The following is a 21,677-nucleotide window of genomic DNA, read 5'->3' as shown; positions in this document are numbered from 1 at the left end:
TACAATGACACATGATTCAGCCATAAAAAGAAATGAAGCATTGATACATGTTACAACAGGGATGAAACCCCAAAATATTCTGCTAAGTGAAAGAAGCCCATCATAAATATATATTGTATGATTCTATTTATACAAAATGTCCAGATAGGCAAATTTAGAAAGACAGAAAGTAGGTTAGTTGTTTCTTTTTTTTTTTTTTTTTTTTAAGATTTTTTTTTTATTTATTTATTTGAGAGAGAGAGAATGAGAGAGAGCAAGCACATGAGAGGGGGGAGGGTCAGAGGGAGAAGCAGACTCCCTGCCGAGCAGGGAGCCCGATGCGGGACTCGATCCAGGGACTCCAGGATCATGACCTGAGCCGAAGGCAGTCGCTTAACCAACTGAGCCACCCAGGCGCCCTGGTTAGTTGTTTCTTAGGGCTGGGAATAGAGTGAGGAATGGCGATTGACTGCTAATGGGTAGGTATATGATTTCTTTTTGGGTGATGAAAATGTTCTAACCCGAAGACTGTGGTGACAGTTGCACAACTCTGCAAATATACTAAAAACCATTAAATTGTATACTCCAGGCAGGTAATTTTATGATGTGGATTGCACCTTAATAAAGATTTTCAAAAAACCACTAAGGGGCTGATATGTTAAATACAGGCTGTCTGTCTTCCCAAGTAAATTTATATTCACCCCTAAAATGTAAAGAAAAAAGATAATTTTCTGAGACATATTGAGTAAGAGAGGAGGTTTGTGCTTCTCACCCCAAATCAGCTGTTTTCTGAGAAATACATCATTAGCAAACCGGTGGATTGATTCCATATAACAGAAAATGCCTTTCTAAACATGTGTCCTAATTCAGTCTTTTATCAGTTAGATTTAAGCTAAAAATTTTAATGACTATGAGACATTGACAAAATATAATAGATCTTTATAATGGTCAGTTCGATTCTCAATATCTTGCAGGAGGAGTGAAATGTTAGGCTTCTGTTAGATGTAGAGGTATTCTGTATGGTGGCGTTTTTGCAGACAGTAAGAAAATGCACAACAGATCTAATACTGCTTTTACATAAAACTATTAAACTTATTAGTATTCTACTTTATTATGATCATTTTGATTCTTTGGTGTTTTTTCAAAACATGGATTATTTCTTTAAAGAAATCTCCATCTCATTCTGGTAAAATGATTTAACATATATAAAGGAATTGGTATATAATAAACATAACAGATACACATTAATTCTTTATTCTTATTTCCCCTGGAATTTCTTGCATTATGTGTGTGTGACAGACAGAGACAGAGATGGAGTTTTCCAAAACAAACTAACAAACCAAGAAGACTGAAAACTATATAGTCCCAACTATCTTTATCAGTAGTTCTTAAACTCAGGGAATGAAAATAGGCTAGGCATGGATTATTTTTGAAAAAGCTCCCTAGATGATTCTGATAATAACCTACTCAAATTGATAACCACTAATCTCTATGATTAGAGTTCTGAAAAGACTAGGATGAGTTATCCTGGACTAATCCAATTTTACTTTCCCTCTCCTTGAAATATGGTCAAAAAGCCCTGACTTATAACTTTTAATATACGCATTTATTTGAAATAACATAACGTCTGAGGAAGTAACTGTTCATTTTTGTCCTTCAGTAGACAGCATTCAATCTAAATGACTAATTTCCTTGTTTAACAAAGTCCAAAACTGGAATTTTTTAAAAACTGAAATTACAATTCTATTGAAGCAAAATAAGAAAGTAAACAATGACTAGGATCAGGAAAAAAATCAGACAAGTATGATAGGACATGCCCCTCACCCCCCAAATGGAACAAAACAAACAAAAACAGGGCTATGGCTCTTGGTTGCTAAGAATGTTAAAATAATTCAGTAATGTTTACGCAACTACCAATGACAGTTAAGGAAATAAAAGAAACCAAGATAAGAATTCATATAATAGCAATTCAAATGCATGGCACTCAGCCAAACTGTTTGTGCCAAGAGGGAAAAAAAAGGAAAATCTTGCCAAGACCCTTGTTATTGTCACAAAATCAGTAAGAGATACTGTTAACCATGTTAACAATTTCATTGCCAGACCCTTTCTTCACTAGTCCTCATCTCTTTTGCTATGATATCAAGTTACAGCTACCACAAATGTTAAGGAGTTATCTTAATCAAAAAAAAAAAAAAAAAGTTATCTTAGTCATAGCTTGCAGCCTTGCTGAGCATATAAAAGGTGTAATAACAAGAAACAGAGATGGCTCTTATTTATTTCATTTCTACAGAGGTGAAAGGCCCTAGCTAATTTTGCTGTTTGTTGGTTTATAAGCTACCTGTTCCAGAACAGAAACAAGGCAATGAGGCCACTTTAATCTCCAAGGGGCTTCGGGATATGCCTTTGGACCAGATGCACACCAACCTCCAACCAACCAAACTAAAGAATGAATGGATCCTGGAAAGGCATTTTTGTTTTCACCCAGTGACACGATAGCTGCTCAATACTGCAGTATGATCACCAATAAATGCTCATTTATTCAACAAATGCTTAGTGAGTTTGTGTATACTCGATAATGAGCTAGAAAGACACTGCAAGGAAAACAGGAGATCTTAACTTTGCGGAGAGAGGATTCTGGAGACTTCTGGCCAAAGTGAAATAATAAAGACAGGATTTACCCACATGCCTGAAACCCCAAAATGGACAAAATATATAAAAGAAGTTTTCAAGACACTAATAATCATCAGGCAACTAAGGACAGTGATCCCTGAGACATGAGAAACAAAGTGAGCCCTCTGACCGCTCAGCTTCCTGCCTAGAAAAAGTGTCCAGCTGCAGCACAAGGGAGTGGGAACCCAGGCAGGGCCTGGGGAATGTTCTGAACTGAGGAGACAGAGCTGACAGAAAGACCAAAGCAGCTGGCATCTGCAGGACAAAATACCAGAGGAGAGAGTTGCAGAGATTGAGATCTGGAGATCTGCAGAGGGCTGCCTTTCCATCCTCAGCAGAGCGCATGTGTGAGGAACTACCTGGGGCCAAGGAAAACACACCTGGGAAGATGCCAGATAATAGTGCCTGTGCTCATGCAGGGCTAGGAGGAAGACCTGTTCCCAGCAGCCAGATTGTAAAACCTCATAAATCACAGGGCTCTGCGGAGGGACCTCAGAAGGGTCTTGCCCCAGTAGTGGAGAAAAAATTAGCTCTAGAATGAATGCTGCTCCGGTCCCACCGAGCAAATCTTAAAAACAAGACCCTAAAAATCAAACTGTTTCCAAGTAACTTAATCATGTCCCAGGATGAAACTCAAGAATGTTTACAGGGATACCAAAATATCCAGCACCCAGCAAGTTAAAATTCATGTCTGAATCAAAAAAAAAAAAAAAAAAAAAATGACCAGTATGGTAAGAAGCAGGAAAATTTGATCCATAAGGAAGAAAAAATAATCCATCATAACTGAGCAATGGCAGACGTAAAATTAGCAGGTAAAGATATTAAAAGTTATTATAATTATATTCCATGGGTCCAAAAAGTTAAGAAGAGACATGGAAGATATGAAAAAAAAAAAAAAAGAGTGAAAAGAGAACAAAGAACTGATGGGACAAGAGAAAAGATACACCATCCTAGCACTAATGAAAAGTAAGACTGGCTGTATTAATATTAGTGCAGATTTCAGAGTAAAGAATATTTTACCAGGGGTAAAGAAGATCACTTTATAACGACAAATGGTCAATTTGTCAAGAGGACTTACCAATCCTAAACAAACAGAAACTAATAACAGAGCCTCACAGTATATGATTCTAGAACAATTAACACTAGTATTCGATACTATGTAAATTACATACAAAAATGTTGGAGGGAAAGGAATATTCATTCCCTGGATACGGTTATCCAGGGAAAGTTTCCCATAAAACGAGGTCTTAAAGTGAGTGATGAACGACTCATCTGGCTAACTCCGTACCCCAAAGGAGTAATAAGTGAATTGTTCAAAAGATGCAGTGACCAGTCTCAAAAGGAGACACCAGCACCTGCATTATTAACTTAAGCAGCCCATTTCAAATACCAGCTTCGGTGCCAGAGAAAACCACTTTTTAGAGGTCCATATAAGAGACATTTAGACTCCCACTGCCAGCTAAGCCAGGAGGCAAGGAGATGAGTGTGGCGGCAGTCACCCCCGGGCGCGAGTGTCCTGCCTCGTCTCCTTCAGTGCGACCCACCGACTCCACAGCAAATCTCTGAGTAATGAAGAAAACTTGAAACTGTTTGGGAAATGCAACAATCTAAATGGCCATGGGCACAATTATAAAGTTTGGTGACGGTGCATGGAGAGATTGATCCTGTTACAGGAATGGTTATGGATTTGACTGACCTCAAAGAGTATATGGAGAGTAAAGTCAGAAGGGGCCTGTGGAAGAAGCTTCAAAAGAAAAGTCAGGACCTGAACTGGAATTGAAGAGAAAACAGGAGGCAATTATGAAGCCCCTTGATCATAAGAATCTGGATCTGGATGTGCCATAGTTTGCAGACTCAATCCCAGGACCCTGAGATCATGACATGAGCTGAAGTCAGACGTTAACTGAATGAGCCACCCAGGTGCCCCCAAAATACTGAATGTATTATAAAAAGAAAACCACTAAGGGGCACCTGGGTGGCTCAGTTGGTTAGGTGTCTGACTCTTGCTTTTGGCTCAGGTCATGATCTCAGTGTCGTGAGATTGAGCCCTGCCTCGGATTCTGAGCCAGTGGGGAGTCTGCTTGAATTTCTCCCTCTCCCCCCCCCATGTGCGAGCACACACACAGGAGTGCGTACAAGCACGCTCTCTCTCAAAAATAAAATCTTAAAAAAAAAAAAAAACCCACTGATTATGAATGCAAAATTACCTGCTTCTTAACTCAACTGTTTGTTTATTTCATACCCATCCAAAGTCTAAGAAATAAGATAAAATTTAAAAAAGTTATAAAAGGAAACAGAAGTTATTACACTCCAATTGAAGATACAGTGTTTTTTTTCCCTTGTCCCTCATATTCCTCGCCCCTATAATTTCTCCCCTCTGATATTTTCTTGTTTTCCACAATTCTTCTCTACCTTCTTTCCTACTTCCTCTAATCCACCAAGATCTTTCCCTAGGCAACTGGAGATTATGAAACAAGAGCATACTGGGAAGCTTCGTGGGTCAGCTCAGGACAAACTCGGCTCTTTCACATCTCTTATTTTCTCTTCTTGTCCTCAAATTCCACATTTTTTTCTGCCATCTCTTTTTCTCACATCTCTCCCTCTGCTTCTACCTCCATTCTTCTTCCTAATTATACCTCTTCAGTTTACTTGAAACACACACAATAGTTAAAGGTGATCAATATTTATTCTCATAAAATTATGTTTTCCTATATAAACAGGACTGAAGCTATAATAAACACTGTGTAACAACACAGGTATGGCTGTTCAGATGAAAACATAACCAGTAATTGTTTCTATGAGAAACACAAAGGAACTGATGCTTTTGCTCAACTATGTGATTCCCCACACTTCAAACCTATGCACTGGTTTTCAATCCTTTTTCTGGCCCTAAACATCTGAGGGACAAGACATTCCCATCTTGAACAGTAGTATCATGGTTAACTTTATGAGCCAATTTGGCTGGGTATGGTGCCCAGATAATTGGTCAAATATTATTCTGGGTGTTTCTGGGAAGGTGTTTTTTAGATGAGATTGACATTTAAATCAGTGGACTTTGAGTAAAGCTATATGTGGTGGGCCTCATCCAATCAGCTGAAGGCCTTAACAGAACAAAGACAGGTCTCCTCTGAGTAAGAAGGAATTCTGCTGGCAGACTGCCTTTGGACTTGAACTGCAACTCCTCTCTAGTTCTCCAGCCTGCTGGCCCATCCTACAGATTTTGGACTTAATAAGCCTCCATAATCACATGAGCCAATTCCTTACAATAAATCTCACCCTCTCCCCAACACACAGCCTTTTGGTTCTGTTTCTGTTTCTCTGGGGAACTCTAATACAAGTAACTATGGTAGTGATGCTGAACTAGAGATAAGGGGAACGTGGGGTCTAGTGAAGACCAGAGGAGTTGGGGATGACAGATAATTTTTTAAAAGGCTTAATGTAGACCTCATGAATTACCTACTCAAAAGTCATTTGCTAGCCTTCTGCTATTAGGCTAGAATGCTAAAATGAATTTTCCAGCCTCCCTTGCCACTAAGGGGTAGCCACATGACAGAGCCATGGCTAAATTCTTGAGAAGGGTTTCCTTCCTAAGTAAAAAACTAAAGCCTAACTCAGAGAAAGCACTATGCTCTCACTGTTCTTCCCGTCTGGATCACTAAGTGCCTGGAAAAGCTCATCTTCAGATCTTGCAATTGCTGCCACCATCCCTGAGGGTTCTATACCCTCAACAAGAGCACAAGTACACTGTGGCTTCTCAGGCCAACCTGGACTGAAAGCTGAGAAACTTAACCTACTTCACGTTGTGTTATATAGAGAACTTTAAGATATATAGCTGTACTCAGTCTCCACTCAATTTACCTAAGGTCCAACTCTGCAGTGGGAGGGACCTGGACTAGACAACTTTCCTGAAAATAATGGTTATGAAGCATTGATGATTATAGCTATGAATTACTAAGGAAGGCTGTATGATATCCTTTATTTTTTTTTTTTTAAAGATTTTATTTATTCGACAGAGAGAGTGAGAGAGTACAAGCAGGGGGAGCAGCAGAGGGAGAGGGAGAAGCAGGCTTCCCGCCAAGCAGGGAGCCTGATGCAGGGCCTGATCCCAGGATCCTGAGATCATGACCTGAGCAGAAGGCAGACACCTAACCATCTGAGCCACCCAGGCACCCCTGTATGATATCCTTTAAAAAGGGTCTTTGAAAATATGGCCTGAATTATGTTATGGCATTTCTCCTTAAAGAGAGGAGTTAGAACAGAGCAGTGCTTTGTCATCATTTGCATTCCGAAATACACTAGTGAATTTAAAATTTTTACCTCAACACACTTTTAAATTTGTTACAGTAGAGAACTAGAGTGTTACATAAAATCACTGTATTATAAAACCTCACTTACAAATCATTAAAAAGGAACTTATTGGCCAAGATGATGAAAAATGCAAATGAAGTGCCAAATTACCTAACAAGCTTTTAAGTCAACAGTGTCCCATCTTTAAGGCTACTAATGATGCATCTCTAAAAATACTTTTTCTCCAGACCTACCCTACCTATAAAAAGAAAAATCAAGTGCTATCAAATAATGACTTCAAAGTTCTGTGTTTACCTTTTTTTTCTCCAGTGTAGGGCACGTAGTCTTCCCTGTCCTTATGCTCCAATGCCTCCTTCTCCAGGTATGAAAGGAGGTGTTCTCTATCAAATGGCCCTGTGGCGGACTTTGACGTCTGGTTCTTCTGCCGGAACCCTGCAGGCAGAAGGGCATTCTGCCAAAGAGAATGAATCAGCCATTATGATCGCCAAGAATGCCAACACTATATGCTTCCACAGATTTAAGAAAAATTACAGACCGGAATGTGATACAGACATTAAACACTTCATTAGAGGATTTTAGGGCAGCAATGTAAAAGTGTTCCACACAAAGTTTTTCTTTATTAGGTAGAATTCAATTACATTATTAAAATAAGCACATACACATTTTCTCAGAAAGTATTCTACTAGAAGGAAACACCCTTTACTTTTTAAATGTCCTGGGTGGTAATAAAAAGTTTCTTAATGATTAATAACTGCTCAGCATATATGCATATAAAGAAAATAATTCTATTACAAAAGAATTTTAAATGATATATACATTGTATTCCTTCATAATGATTTCTATTTCAGGGTAAAGACTTTTTCATACAAAAACATGTATGCTGTACAGTAAGATATCAGGGCATTAATGTTCACTTGCTTGTGTTTAAACACACTGTGAAAGGTTCAACTTCTTTATGCATGTATGCATACATCCGTACTAGGATGTATTTGCAGCAACCACTGTCACTGCTACTCATGCACCAAGGCCCGCCGGGGTACTCAGAGCAAGAGCTATATCCCTGGGTTTCCTCGTGGGTAGTCTTTTTGAGTGCCTGGAGGGACTGAGAGTGGGGAAGGAGGGAAGGCAATGGATCAGAGTTTTCTCTTACAAGAGAATTTTCTGAATTTTTACTAAGTCCAGGAATAACAAGCAGTGATTAGAACACATGAGCTCCATCTTTTTGCTCATTGAAAGGCAAAGTGGTGATACTGCTTTGTCTCACTATTCCTAGATATTCCTTTGCTTTGGAAATGGAAGGCAGCCCGAGAAGTCACACAAAAGGGCCAGTCTTTTGCAACACATCCCAAAGTTGGCAATAATGCTGATTCTCATGGATGTTATAATTTTCATTATAAAGGGAGATCTTATATAGATAATAATAGGGAATGTACATTTTATAACTAGAAAATACAGCACTTCATGGGGCGCCTGGGTGGCTCAGTCGTTAAGCGTCTGCCTTCGGCTCAGGTCATGATCCCAGGGTCCTGGGATCAAGACCCACGTCGTCGGGCTCCCTGCTCCACGGGAAGCCTGCTTCTCCCTCCCCCACTCCCCCTGCTTGTGTTCCCTCTCTCGCTGTGTCTCTCTCTGTCAAATAAATAAATAAAATATTAGGAAAAAGAAAAAGAAAATATAACACTTCAACTATGGCCATTTGCTGAGATCCGTAATAATTTTCATAAAATCCACCTTTGTGTTCTCCTCGTGTAATGGTAGGCATTACACAGAAAGCTCACCTATAAATATGAAACACAAAGGACGTCTGTTCCTAACCCTGCACTAAAAATGTTTTTGTAACACAAAATTGTGAATGGGAACATAATAAAAAAACAAGATTTCTACCTACCAACTTTGAAATAGAGAGCTACACATGAAAAATCCACTCCTAATGAACCATCAAGTTCTACCCATTTTTACTTCCTAAAAAACTCATTCATCTGTTTACTTCCCTCTATCTCTAACACCCATTACTTTGGTCCAAGCTATGATCAGGCTGCCATGGAATATTACCTGAGCTTTCAACTGGTCTCCCTAGATCAGCTGTCTGATATTCCTCATCCCTCACTCCCACTCCATGATGTTACTCTAACCTCACCTCATATACTTCCCCATTCTAGCCACACTAGCCCTTGTTCCTCCCTGTGCTTGTCACACCTTCTTTCTACCAGAAGCCTTCTCTAGAATGCTCTGTCCACCATTTTTTGCTACTCATTTTTTAAAAAGATTTTTTATTTATTCATTTAAGAGAAAGAGCAAGAACACCAGCAGGAGGGAAGGTCAGAGGGAGAGGGACAAGCAGACTCCCCGCTGAGCAGGGTGCCTGACGCAAAGCTGTCCCAGGACCACGGGATCATGCCGAGCCAAAGGCAGATGCTTAACCAATTGAACCACCTACGTGCCCCTTACTACTCATTTTTAAGACTGCAGCTCCATTCCCGCAAGGGAAGCTTTTCCTGACCTCCCATTATATGCTTTTATATTAATATGGCATGATTATTTGATTAATGCCTACCTCTCCCCACTCCTACCAGCCTGCATCATGAGGGCAAAAACCACATTTGTTTTGCTTACTCTTGTATTCCTAAGCCTAGCATAGCACCAGAATCTATTGGTTGCTCCCCAAATATTTACTGAATAAAGATTTGAGAACACTTTTATTTTTTTAAAGATTTTATTTATTTGAGAGAAAGAAAGAGAGCACAAACAGGGGGAGGGGCAGAGGGAGAGGGAGAAGCAGACTCCCCACTGAACAGGAAGCCTGATGTAGGGCTCGATCCCAGGACCCCAAGATCATGACCCAAGCCAAAGGCAGGCGCTCAACCAACTGAGCCACCCAGGCACCCCTGAGAATACTTTTAAAGAAAAATGCTCATTAAGGCAAATTAATAAAAGTTACTTTCCATCACCATCAATTATGCATACTGCTCTTACATGGTGGTAGTGATGGAGTTGCACTATTCCCGTGCATGCCCATGTGAAACTAAGTTGTTTTTTTTTTTTTAAGATTTTATTTATTTATTTGACACAGAGAGAGACAGCGAGAGAGGGAACACAAGCAGGGGGAGTGGGAGAGGGAGAAGCAGGCTCCCCGCTGAGCAGGGAGCCCGACGTGGGACTTGATCCCAGGACCCTGGGATCATGACCTGAGCCGAAGGCAGACGCGTAACGACTGAGCCACCCAGGTGACCCGAAACATGTAAGTTTTAAGTGACATGTCAGCTGGAATCCTGGCTCCTTAAATACAGTTTCTGAACACAAAATAAATGACAGGAAACTGGCTTTGGAGGCTATAAACGCATCAACCATGCTTTATTAGAAGTATACTTTAGTCAAGTTACGAGATCATAATTACTTACGAAAAAGGTAAAATCTCATTGAAATGATTGCCACTAAAAAGTGTATGTTTATCCCTCATAGAATTTTGTTGTAATGATATATTCCAAGCCTTGGAAATGAAAATAGCTTTTGCCTAGGCTGGCTGGCTGGCTGTCTTTAGAGATGGGTGTTCTGAGAAAAGTAGTAAGTTGGCAAGTAAATACACTGAATGCAGCATAAGGAAAGTAAAAGCGCCCTCCAAAATATAACAAGGAACTATATACAACCTCTATCTGCTCTTATCTTCTGAGACTTTGTAAGTTACAGAGGTGTTTCTCTGCCTGAAGTAGCTGCTACTACCCTTGCTCTCTTTTCTCACCTCATCTTTCACTGGCACTCTTCCCCCAAATTTTACCTAACAAGTGGCATGCTGTCAATAAACATCACTGTTCTTCTAGTCTCAACTAACAGTATCTGAGGTTGGGGGAGTTGCAACTGGGGTTGGGAAGCTGGCAAAATATATCCAGAAGTTAGAACTCAAGCCTCCCCATACAAGAAGCAGGCCATGGTTTTGCAAACGAGAAAAATATAAACCATCAGCTTTTAGACGTATAGCATAGTGCATGCGTTAATAGGGGCATCACTGCAGTTGAACGGAAAAACCACTAGCCTTTGCCAGGGAGCAATGAGGCAGTGAGGGATCTGGTCTCAGTTCTTTCCCTAATTGTAGTAATTGAGGCAAGTCACCTAACTTTTGTTTTCTATCTGTAAAACAGACGGCAAGTGTTAGCTCAATGTTTCTCAAACGAGGTGCTCCCATAGTGGACAACTGGCAATGTCTGGAAATATTTTTTGTTGTCAGAACTAAGGAAAGGAAGTATTAATCATGTTTTTTATTTTTTGTATTTCATGATGCTTTGCCATTTGGGAGCCTTGCTAATGTTAGAAAGAACTACCTCTCCGGGGGGTCTAGCTAATTCCTGGGATAGCAAACAACTCTCCCTCACACACCCAACAGTGTGCTTTCCATATGAAAACTAACCAATCCAGAGCTCAAACCCCAACCACTTCCTTTATCTCTCTCACACCAAGCCAATATCCCACCCGCCCACACACACACCCTAAATCACCCAGAACCAGGTAACTGGACAACTGGAGACTACTCCTATGGCCCAAAGCCCACTGAAATTACTCAAATTATCTAACCCTAAACTTGCTCAAACTTGCCAACCCTATCCCACCCATTCCTTCCCTCAGAAGCCACAACAAAGGTTCTGGGCCACACTTGCTCCTTGCTTCTTCTGCTTCCTGACCAACCCAGGTGCTTTCCCAGGGGGTCCTGTGTGCTTCCTGCTCTTGGGGACCATAAGTATTAAACTCTTTCTCCAGGTCTGTAATCTTACCACCGCTAATTAAAACAAAATCCCAGGTCAATTTTTAAACAGGGGGGTGTGCTATTGGCATGTAGTGAGTGAGATGAGGATGCTACTAAATAACTTAAAAGCACAGGATAACCCCCATAACAAAGAATTATCCAGCCACAAATGTCAATGGTGTCAAGGTTAAGAAACTCTGGGCTAGATGAGCTCTTCCGTTCCTGCAGTTCTACAACCACCTGATTCAAACAGGTCTAACAGGGTGAACTGCCTGTAGAAGATATTGCTGTGACATGATCAGTACTGTTATCCTGAGTTATCCCCCAGACTCATGAGCACCGCAAACTTTTCCTTGTGATAACAATTACGGTTAAGGGTTTTGATCTATGGTATAGACACATTATTGAAGTGCTGAAGTAATGTTGAGAAAAAGAGTATAATTCTCAATAAAAATTCAAACACATTCCAGCAAGAAATAAATGTGTTGTAGTAACAAGAACAATTTTATAAAACAAACTCTACCTCAATGCTTAAAAGGCACTAAAAATCAATGTCTCAACATAAAGAAACGTAGTAAAAACAAGCCTAGCAAATAACCCTTACCTTCAGGTTAAGTAGCCATAACCTTTGGGCTCTCTCCCGTCAGTGACTACCCCCTCCCCCATCAGTGACTCCCCCCTCCCCCCCCACCTACCAGAGAATAACAATTCAGGCGTCAAGGGGCTCTACCTTAGCCTTGTGTAATTTATAAGACAAATAACACCCACTCTGCAAATTAAAACATTTATAGTATATTCAGGTCTGCTCCACATGGATTGCAGTATTGCTGAGTACTTAGATCTAGTCTGCTAATGATTAGAAACTTATTCAATTTGGTCAACATGTTTAAGAAAGGTAACAATTAGATTTAAGGTCACAAAGAACCTTCTAGAGACACTCTACACAGGGCCATCATAGTATAGAAGCTCTGAAGAGACAGAGAGGTTGGCATACATCAAAGAGCTTCATTACACCAAAAACGTTCCTCCCTGCCCAGAGAGAAAAAAAATTTTTTTAATTTTATTTATTTGAAAGGGAGAGAGAGAGAGCAAACAAGAGCACAAGAGCAGGGGGAGGGAGAAGCAGACTCCCTACTGAGCAGGGAACCTGATGCGGAACTCAGTGCCAGGACCCTGGGATCATGACCTGAGGTGAAGGCAGACGCTTAACTGACTGAGCCACCCAGGGGCCCGAGAAAAAATTTCTTACAGGATATACTTCAGAAATTTGAGAATAAGGGTTTGGTGAAAACAGTTCAGAACAGGCATGTCAGTGGAGCCATGGGGGCAGAAGTGGGGGAACTGAGAAGAGGCAAAAAGTTCATTTGGATAAAGAGAATGGCAGGGGCAGGGAGTGCCAGAGAAAAGTCATGAGAAAGATAACTGCTCAAAGGAAGTTACTTCCTTTCAAAGGGTCTGAAAAGTTATTTCATTACCACCTACCTCAGGGTCAAGGTCATCCAGAACAGTTTCCAGTTGTTTCAGTTCTGTTTCTGATAGATTCCCAAGGAGCTCATCTTCATCTAGGTCCTTGTACTTTTCTAAGTCCTTCCGGAATGATAGTGCCATGATTTGCAGTATAGGAAGTCACTTAATTTTTGCTATGCAGTACAGTCAGGAGTGATTTCTACTTTTTCTGAAAGCTATAGAGAGAACAAACACACACATTTCAAATATTAAGTCATCTCCACCTACTTAGATCTATTATTAGGTTGAGCGAAATGTAATTTCCATGGGGCGCCTGGGTGGCTCAGTCGTTAAGCATCTGGCTCAGATCATGATCCCAGGGTCCTCGGATCGAGCCCCGCATTGGGCTCCCTTCTCCGCGGGAAGCCTGCTTCTCCCTCTCCCACTCCCTCTGCTTGTGTTCCCTCTCCCGCTGTGTCTCTCTTTGTCAAATAAATCAATAAAATCTTAAAAAAATAAAAGAGGGCCCCTGGGTGGCTCAGTCGTTAAGCGTCTGCCTTCAGCTCAGGTCATGATCCCAGGGTCCTGGGATTGAGTCCCACATCGGGCTCCCTGCTCAGCAGGAAGCCTGTTTCTCCCTCTCCCACTCCCCCTGCTTGTGTTCCCTCTCTCGCTGTCTCTCTCTGTTGAAAAATAAATAAAATCTTAAAAAAAAAAAATGTAATTTCCAGCTGTCATATTCTTTGGCCATCTATCACACACTACCCTTGTCTATGGATCATTCAATGTCCTTACCTTTTATTTTTTGTTGATGAAAAACAAAATCGAAAAATAGGGGGAGGAGAGAATATAAAATTCAATCTATAAAATAGCCATTTGGTAGAATTTAGAATTTCTGATAACTGAGTTTTAGGAGGAAAGAACTCATGTGTGCCAAAATAAAATTTTTCCCATCGGTGACTTTCAAATTATTGCTCCCAGAGTACTTTGCTTAAGCACGTTATGTTTAAGATACATTTGTTTTACTGTAAATTATGTAGAACATTATTTTCTGATTCAATAAGGGTGGATATTAATATACTCCCCCAGTGAGAAGTGGCCAGTTGCCACTGGAAAAAGAAATTGGTTTTGAAAAGGTACATCAAAAATTTTTTTGGAAAGGTGTTTTTAAAGGAAAAAATGCAGCTTTTTGAAAATGTTTTCATAAAATACTCCAAACCATGCTGGGATATGTCATCCACTGACTGGCAAGGGTGGTCACAAGGGTCTCATTATAGGAAAAGACCTTTGCCCTTTCTTCACCGTGTGAATCTTTCCTAAATGAGGTAAAGCTCAACAAGCAGCCTCTTCCCAGGTACAGCAGAACTGTTCCACAGGAAAAGATAGTTCGAATAAATCCCACAAAACGTGCGAAGTAAAAATAAAGTATTTCTGTAAGTTCTAGCCGTAAACGTGGATCATATGTTTCATAAAATGTTCCTAATGGGAACAAGAAATAATCCTTAGACTTAGTGATTTGGCTCAATTTTTCTTGGCTGCAAAACACCCAGTACTTCAAAGTCTGGATAGATTTCCTTTACTACTCCTTTCTCCCAAGTTTTTCCAACTTAATATTTAGACAAATATATTTTCCTCCTCAAACCAGTAACAGTTTAGGATCCTTTTACGTGTTTTCATCTCCTAAGAATAAAGGAAGGTTCACCACAGGGGTCTGTCAGCTCCTGACCTGACTAGCAGCCACCTGGGTCCAATAACAAGCAAATTAACAGAACTGTACTGATGCAGATGTTAAACTGCAGGCATTTTGTGTAACTGCCTGAGACAGGTCTGGCTTCCACCTGCTCTACTTGGCATCTCATCTGGTTTAGCAATTACCCTGGATTTTTTCAGGGTTTTTTTGTTTTGTTTTGTTTTTTAAAGATTTTATTTATTTATTTGACAGAGAGAGACACAGCGAGAGAGGGAACACAAGCAGGGGGAGTGGGGGAGGGAGAAGCAGGCTTCCCGCGGAGAAGGGAGCCCAATGCGGGGCTCGATCCCAGGACCCTGGGATCATGACCTGAGCCGAAGGCGGATGCTTAATGACTGAGCCACCCAGGCGCCCCACAGGGTTTTTTTTTTTTTTTGAACAATTATCATTGTTGTCTTTATTAAGTTTGGTAAATCTCCACTTGATACTTCCAACTTTAAGATACTAAGCTTATGAAGTATCTTCAGAGTATATTTTCTCAATTAAAAATAATACACTCTGCAGAGAAGATTCAAAAGAAGGTATAAACACTTTCAAATATATTAACCATCAAATGCAATTTTAAAGAAAATAGTGGGCAATTTTAGGGGGAAAAATAAAAATTAGGAACATTTGGAAAAAACAGTCCCTTCATAAAAATGCCAATGACATGGTATTTGAGACAGATTAGGGTAAGAAATTGATAAAAGTATATGAACACATACCAAGAGTAATTATTTAGCATATGCTGTTTTTTAATGCTTAGGCAGTCATTATAAAAAAGTTTTTAATGTGGTTGGATAGAACTTATTTTTGAGATTTACAGTATATAATAAAGCCAATCTCTTAGTCAATAAATATTTCAAAAAAAATACTAATTATTTTGAGTATCCTCTCCCTTTACTCTCAAAAGTGTTCCAGTATAGGCCATAAATTCAATAGTCATCCTACCAGTAAGGCACTATAATGGACACTATGACAGGACTGAGATATTAGAGGCTAAGGCAATGTTGTGTCACCCAGGTTCTATAGGTTTGGAACACAACAGTCCTTGGAATTGACTAAATAGCTTCCTCCAACAGACTGCTCTTTATCTCAACGTAAACTCTGTCACACAAAGATTGTTTATAGTATGGCTTATAGAATAATAAAATGAACACCCACGAATGCATTGTCCAGCCTCAGAAAGAGAAAATTGCAAGGACTCACACGTTCCCCTTTCCAGTTGCATCTCCTTCCCCCAATGAACTAGCTACTGGACTGCATTTTGAATTAACCATTCTCTTGCTTTCCTCTACAGTTTTACATTACGTGTACATGTCCTTAACAGATTTAGATTTGTTCTTTTTTTGCACTTTATACAAATGGACTCCTATAGCATATATCTTTTGGTGACTTGCTCTTTTCACTCAACATTGTTTTGAGTTCATGCTTAAAGCTGTACTTCTTTCATTTTTGTATAGTATTTCATTGTATAAATGAACACTTGACTGAACTTGTAGTCTTTCCCCTCTGTTTTTCTGCTATAAACAATCTTGTTACCTATTTCCTGGTATACATGTGCAAGAGTTTCTCCAAGTTATTGAAACCTAGGAATGGAATGGCTGGGGAAAGGGTATGGTAATACTCAACTTTACTAGGTAATGTTAAACTATTTTCAAAGTGGTTGTATCAATTTACATTCCTAGAAGATTCAGTGCATGACAATTCATGATGCTCATCCTTGCTAACAGGTTAGCTGTTAGCTAATTGTTGGTCTTAATGGTTCCTAATCTATGTTGCCATTATCCTTGTATACGCCTCCATTTTTTTTTTTTTTAAAGATTTTATTTATTTATTTGAGAGAGAGAATGAGATAGAGAGAGAGAGCATGAGAGGGGGGAGGGTCAGAGGGCGAAGCAGGCTCCCCACTGAGCAGGGAGCCCGATGCGGGACTCGATCCCAGGACTCCAGGATCATGACCTGAGCTGAAGGCAGTGGCTTAACCAACTGAGCCACCCAGGCGCCCTATATGCCTCCATTTTAACCACAGATTATACCTAAGTATCTTCAAAACTTAAGGGTATAACTGATATTTATCAACAACGGTAAGAGATGGTCTCCCAAAGAAGCAGACAGAATAATTTACTACTGAATGGTGGTAACATAACTAAAGCAGTAAGCATGCAGGTGTAAGAAAATGGGGGTCATCAAGCAAGATCTGGCCATGTTCATTAAGCACAAGGGAGGCACGGTGTCCTGACCAGCAGATGTGACTGGCTTGCTCCCATTGCAATTACAGTGCTGGTAAGGAGAAGAAACATCAGGCAACCAAAGCCTGATGTCATTCTACATTTACATCACCCAATTACTTCCTTTATTCTTCTCCATGATCACCAAGTAATCTTCTCATTAAAACTTGGCGATTCACACAGCTTTCCTCACTGTAAATTACTAAACTGGTATTTTGGCTTATGTACCAATGTACTTTTAAGATACTAGGTACCTACTGGTGCTGAGATCAGGTCTCTATAAAAGTAAAGCTGAGGACCACCATGGGAAATCCTAAGCATGGACTGGCTGGCCAGCAACTCCTAAAGATACCTATCTCATGTCAAACCAACAGTAACACTGTATTAGAAGTCCTCATTCATCTGTCTTCCTTGCTAGACACTGTAAGCCCCTGAAGAGCAGACATTCCCTCCTACTATCTCATTCCTTCTGGGTTGCCATCACCAGGGACAGTACCTGATGGTAGGTAATTAAGCCAAATTTGATTGAATTGGATCATATATCATCTCCCTTTCCCTTTTTTGGTAGTTCCCTCTTCCTCCCCCAGATATCTAGTGTCCCTCTTGCTCCCTAACTCTACTCTCCTTATCGCAATTAAAAAAGCACTGATAATTAGTCTTTGATACTTCTGTTAATCCTGTGCAGCCTCTGCATTACTCACCTTCTCTTCCCTCAGTGTCAACCCATTTTGGCTTGATATTCAGAGTTCTCCACTGTCTAATCTTCCCCAGTTAAAACAGAACACATCTGATTGTCAGTCATCAGAGCTCTGGAATTAAATATAAACCCTGATGAAAATTTGATTTTCTTTTGGGTAAAGAAATGAGTTTCCTTCTCAGGAGGCACCAAGCCTCACTCTTCAGCCTACTAGGCTCCAGACTGTGTGTCTTTTCCTCACTGGCTTCTCCTAGGACCCCTGGGTACTGAACCAAGCTGACCTACCAGATCAGAAAGTTTTCTCTCAAGATCCCAGATGAATATTTGTTTTCCAATATATGTGCTGTTCATTCAACAAATATTTTTGAGCATCCTCTGTACGAGGAATTGACTTGTTCCAGACAACAGGCATACATAGTATACAACACAGACAAGTTCCTTGCTCTAATTTATTTTGAAGGTGGCATACAGACAAAAAATGACAAACAAAGGAACAAGATAATATCAGATAACAATAAAAACTAGAGGAAAAACCCCAGAACAATTTGCTATGGGGGAGATGAGGGCTGGGAAGGTTACTGTAAGTGGTTCAGAAAGACTGTTCTGACTTTTGAGCCAGGACCAAAAGGTCCCTACCAGCTCTCCCAGTCTAGGACTCTGCTATCTAGGTGGGAAACAATAGCTGTAGGGTTATAGCTGTGGAGATGGAGAGAAGTGGATAAATGTGTGACATATTTTGGAAGCAAAGCTAAAAGGACTTGTGCACAGATTGGTTGTAAGGGTAAGAACAAGAGATGCACTAAGGGATGAGTCCTATGTTAATTTCAGTTAGTATTTAGTATTATTTTTTTGTTCCATACCTATATTTTCTGAGAGCTTAATATGGCCCTACAGCACCTCTATTTCTCAGTCTGGTTTTAAAAAAAGTTTCTTGGTTAATATTTCCATAATGGCTTTTGAGACCCACATTGTGAACTGTTCTAATATGACTACTGTTGAACAAATTTTTGAACAATTTTTGGACCAATTTTTGAATAACAATAAACCAATGAACTAAACAAACAAACCAACTGCAGATTACTAAATACAACAATGGATGGCTATGGCCTTTAATACATTTTTATGCTAAACTAAGGCACATGTCTTTGTTAATACCATTTCTGATATCATCTTTTGCAAAGAGCTAAATCTAAAAAGTGAAACAAGCAAATAATTTGTCATGATTTTTTAAAAATGTTACCCAGGGGCGCCTGGGTGGCTCAGCCGTTAAGCGTCTGCCTTCGGCTCAGGTCATGGTCCCAGGGTCCTGGGATCGAGCCCCGCATCGGGCTCCCTGCTCCGCGGGAGGCCTGCTTCTCCCTCTCCCACTCCCCCTGCTTGTGTTCCCTCCCTCGCTGTGTCTCTCTCTGTCAAATAAATAAATAAAATCTTAAAAAAAAAAAAAAAGTTACCCAATTACTCTTTCTATTTTCTTTCCAATATTTTCGATTAGGGGCACCTAGGTGACTGGGGTCCTGGGATCAAGCCCTACATCAGGCTCCCTGCTCAGCAGAGAGTCTGCTTCTCTCTTTCCCTCTGCCCCTCCCCTCCGCTTGTGTTCTCTCTCTCTCTCTCAAATAAATAAGTAAAATCTTAAACAAACAAAAAACCCAAAATAGTCATTTCAATATTTTCCATGCTTAGGGTCAAATTGCTAAAGAGATGGTCATGAATTTGGCACCCAGCAATCATAGTGATGTTAAGATCTGCACAGCTACCCTTCCAACACCTAGTCTCTGACCTCTCTTCTGATGGTCCAGTCCTCCACCCTACCTCAGTCCTACAATCCCATGGTTGTAACCTAATCCTTATCATTACCAATAATAGTACCATCCACTACTCTCAACAACTTTGATCCTCCCTGTCTCTGAACTCCTCTGACAAAACCCCAACCCTGGTTAAAACTCTCTTCCTACTCCTCCCCTGCACAGGGTGGCAGATCAAGTGGGAGAAAACACACATACTGAGCGGCCATATTTAAAATTTATAAAGAATACTGCCTAGTAATCCTACGGCATGTCCCTAGTCCAGTCATTCTCCCACTCTCTTATATGACTATTTTGCCTCTTTTCTCCCTCAAACCTTTAATATTTCTTATCGCTCGCTCTCACACAAAGACCTAATCCTAATATTTCACTGAGACTGTAGAAACAATCATAAAAGGACAGACATCTAAGCTCCCACTGCTATACTTACCAGCCTACGTACATCTATCTGGACCTCTCCCCTGAATGCCAGAGTTAGAAATATTTCTAATTTTCTTCCCTATACCTGCTCTAACTATATTTTTTACCTTTTAATAAATGGCAACTCCATTCTTTTAGTTGGCTGGGCCAAAAATCTTGGTGTTCACTTTGACTACTCTCACATTCTTACATCTGATCCATCAAGCAAATCCTGTTGGCTCTAACTTGAAAACATCACATCATACTACCTCCATTGCTTCCACTGGCTCAAGTCATCATCATTTCTTACATGCCTATGCAATAGCCTCCTCCCTGGGGACCACATTCCCACTCTAATGCCCATACAGTTTATAGTCTATCTTCTGCAAAGGTGCCAGAACTATCTTGTTCTTTTTAACTGAAGTTTTTATTGTGATAATTATAGATTCACATGTAAGAAATAATACAGAGGGATTTCTGTACACTCTGTCCAGTCCCCCCCCAGTGGTAACATTTTGCAAAACTATAATACACCACCATACTGACATTTATACAGTCTGCTGATCTTATTTTGATGCCCCCAGTTTTACTGGTATTCATGTGTGTTTGTGGGGTATGGAGAGGTCCATACAGTGTTATCACCTTGTAGGTTCGTATATCCACCACCACAGTGAAGATACTGAATAGTTTCCACACAAGAAGTCCTCGTGTTGCCCTTTTATAGCCACACTTGCCTCCTTCTCCAACCCCTGGCCAACTACTGATCTGCTTCTATTTCTAAAATTTTGTTTCAAAAGTGTTATATATATATAGGATCATATAATATGCAACTTTAAGAAATGACATCATTAAACATAAATCTCTAGACATTCATTCAAGTTGCTGTATCAATAGTTCATTTCTTTTTATTGTATTCCATGGTATGTACGTACTATAGTTTAACCATTTAGATGTTGAAAACCATCAGGAATGATTCCAGGTCTTGACTATTACACATAAAGTGTCAGTAAACATTCATGCACAGGTTTTTGTGTGATAACTAGTCAGATCACATTAATTCCACTGCTCACAATCTTCTAATGGCTTCTCATCTCAATGAGAATAAAAGCCAAATGGTCCACAAGGCCCTACATGATCTCCCTGCAAGCCCCAACTTATTTCCAACCATTCTACCCCTTGCTTACAGCACATGATGTTCTTGCTCTTCCTCCAACAAACTGGGCACATGCTTGCCTTAGGGCCTTTGCACTTAATGTTCCTTCTGCCTAACACACTCTTCCCTAACACAGCTAAATAACCTGCTCCCTCACTTCCTTAAGGTCTCTGCTTAAATGTCAACTAACTAGAGAAGTCTTCTGTTTATTATATATAAAAAATGAATCCCACAGGCCCACTCCCCAGTGCTGCACGAGAAAACCTCTTCTTACCCCGTATTTCCCTCTGTATTACCTGACATTACATAATTATTGAATGTCTGTATCCTGTCACTAAAATCTCAGTTATATTCAAGCAAAGACTTTGTTTTGTTCACTCCTGCATCCTCAACAGAGAACAGATTGTGGCACATGCTAAGTAATAAAAAATAGCCAATATAATTAATTTCAATGCTAACAGTAAACTTACGAAAGCCATATAGGTTAACCTGGAGTCCAGGTGCGTGGGTGGCTCAGTCAGGTTCCTG

The 21,677-nt window shown here is 40.2% G+C and overlaps 1 protein-coding gene across 1 annotated transcript in view; it reads right to left on the bottom strand.

The window, feature by feature from the left end:
• The window catches only part of LOC116640522 (tropomodulin-3-like), a 69,249-nt gene that overhangs the window by 24,224 nt on the left and 23,348 nt on the right, over positions 1-21,677 (bottom strand). The window contains exons 2-3 of the mRNA XM_032417564.1: positions 13,172-13,371; positions 7,252-7,408 (exon numbers count right to left, since the gene is read on the bottom strand). Of these exons, the coding sequence (XP_032273455.1) occupies positions 7,252-7,408; positions 13,172-13,297 (283 nt within the window). The 5' untranslated portion in view covers positions 13,298-13,371. The remainder of the gene's footprint in view (positions 1-7,251; positions 7,409-13,171; positions 13,372-21,677) is intronic.

This window comes from Phoca vitulina, unplaced genomic scaffold, assembly GCF_004348235.1.
Source record: "Phoca vitulina isolate PV1807 unplaced genomic scaffold, GSC_HSeal_1.0 scaffold20, whole genome shotgun sequence".
NCBI classification, from domain to species: Eukaryota; Metazoa; Chordata; class Mammalia; order Carnivora; family Phocidae; genus Phoca; species Phoca vitulina.
This window is presented reverse-complemented; position numbering and strand designations above follow the sequence as displayed.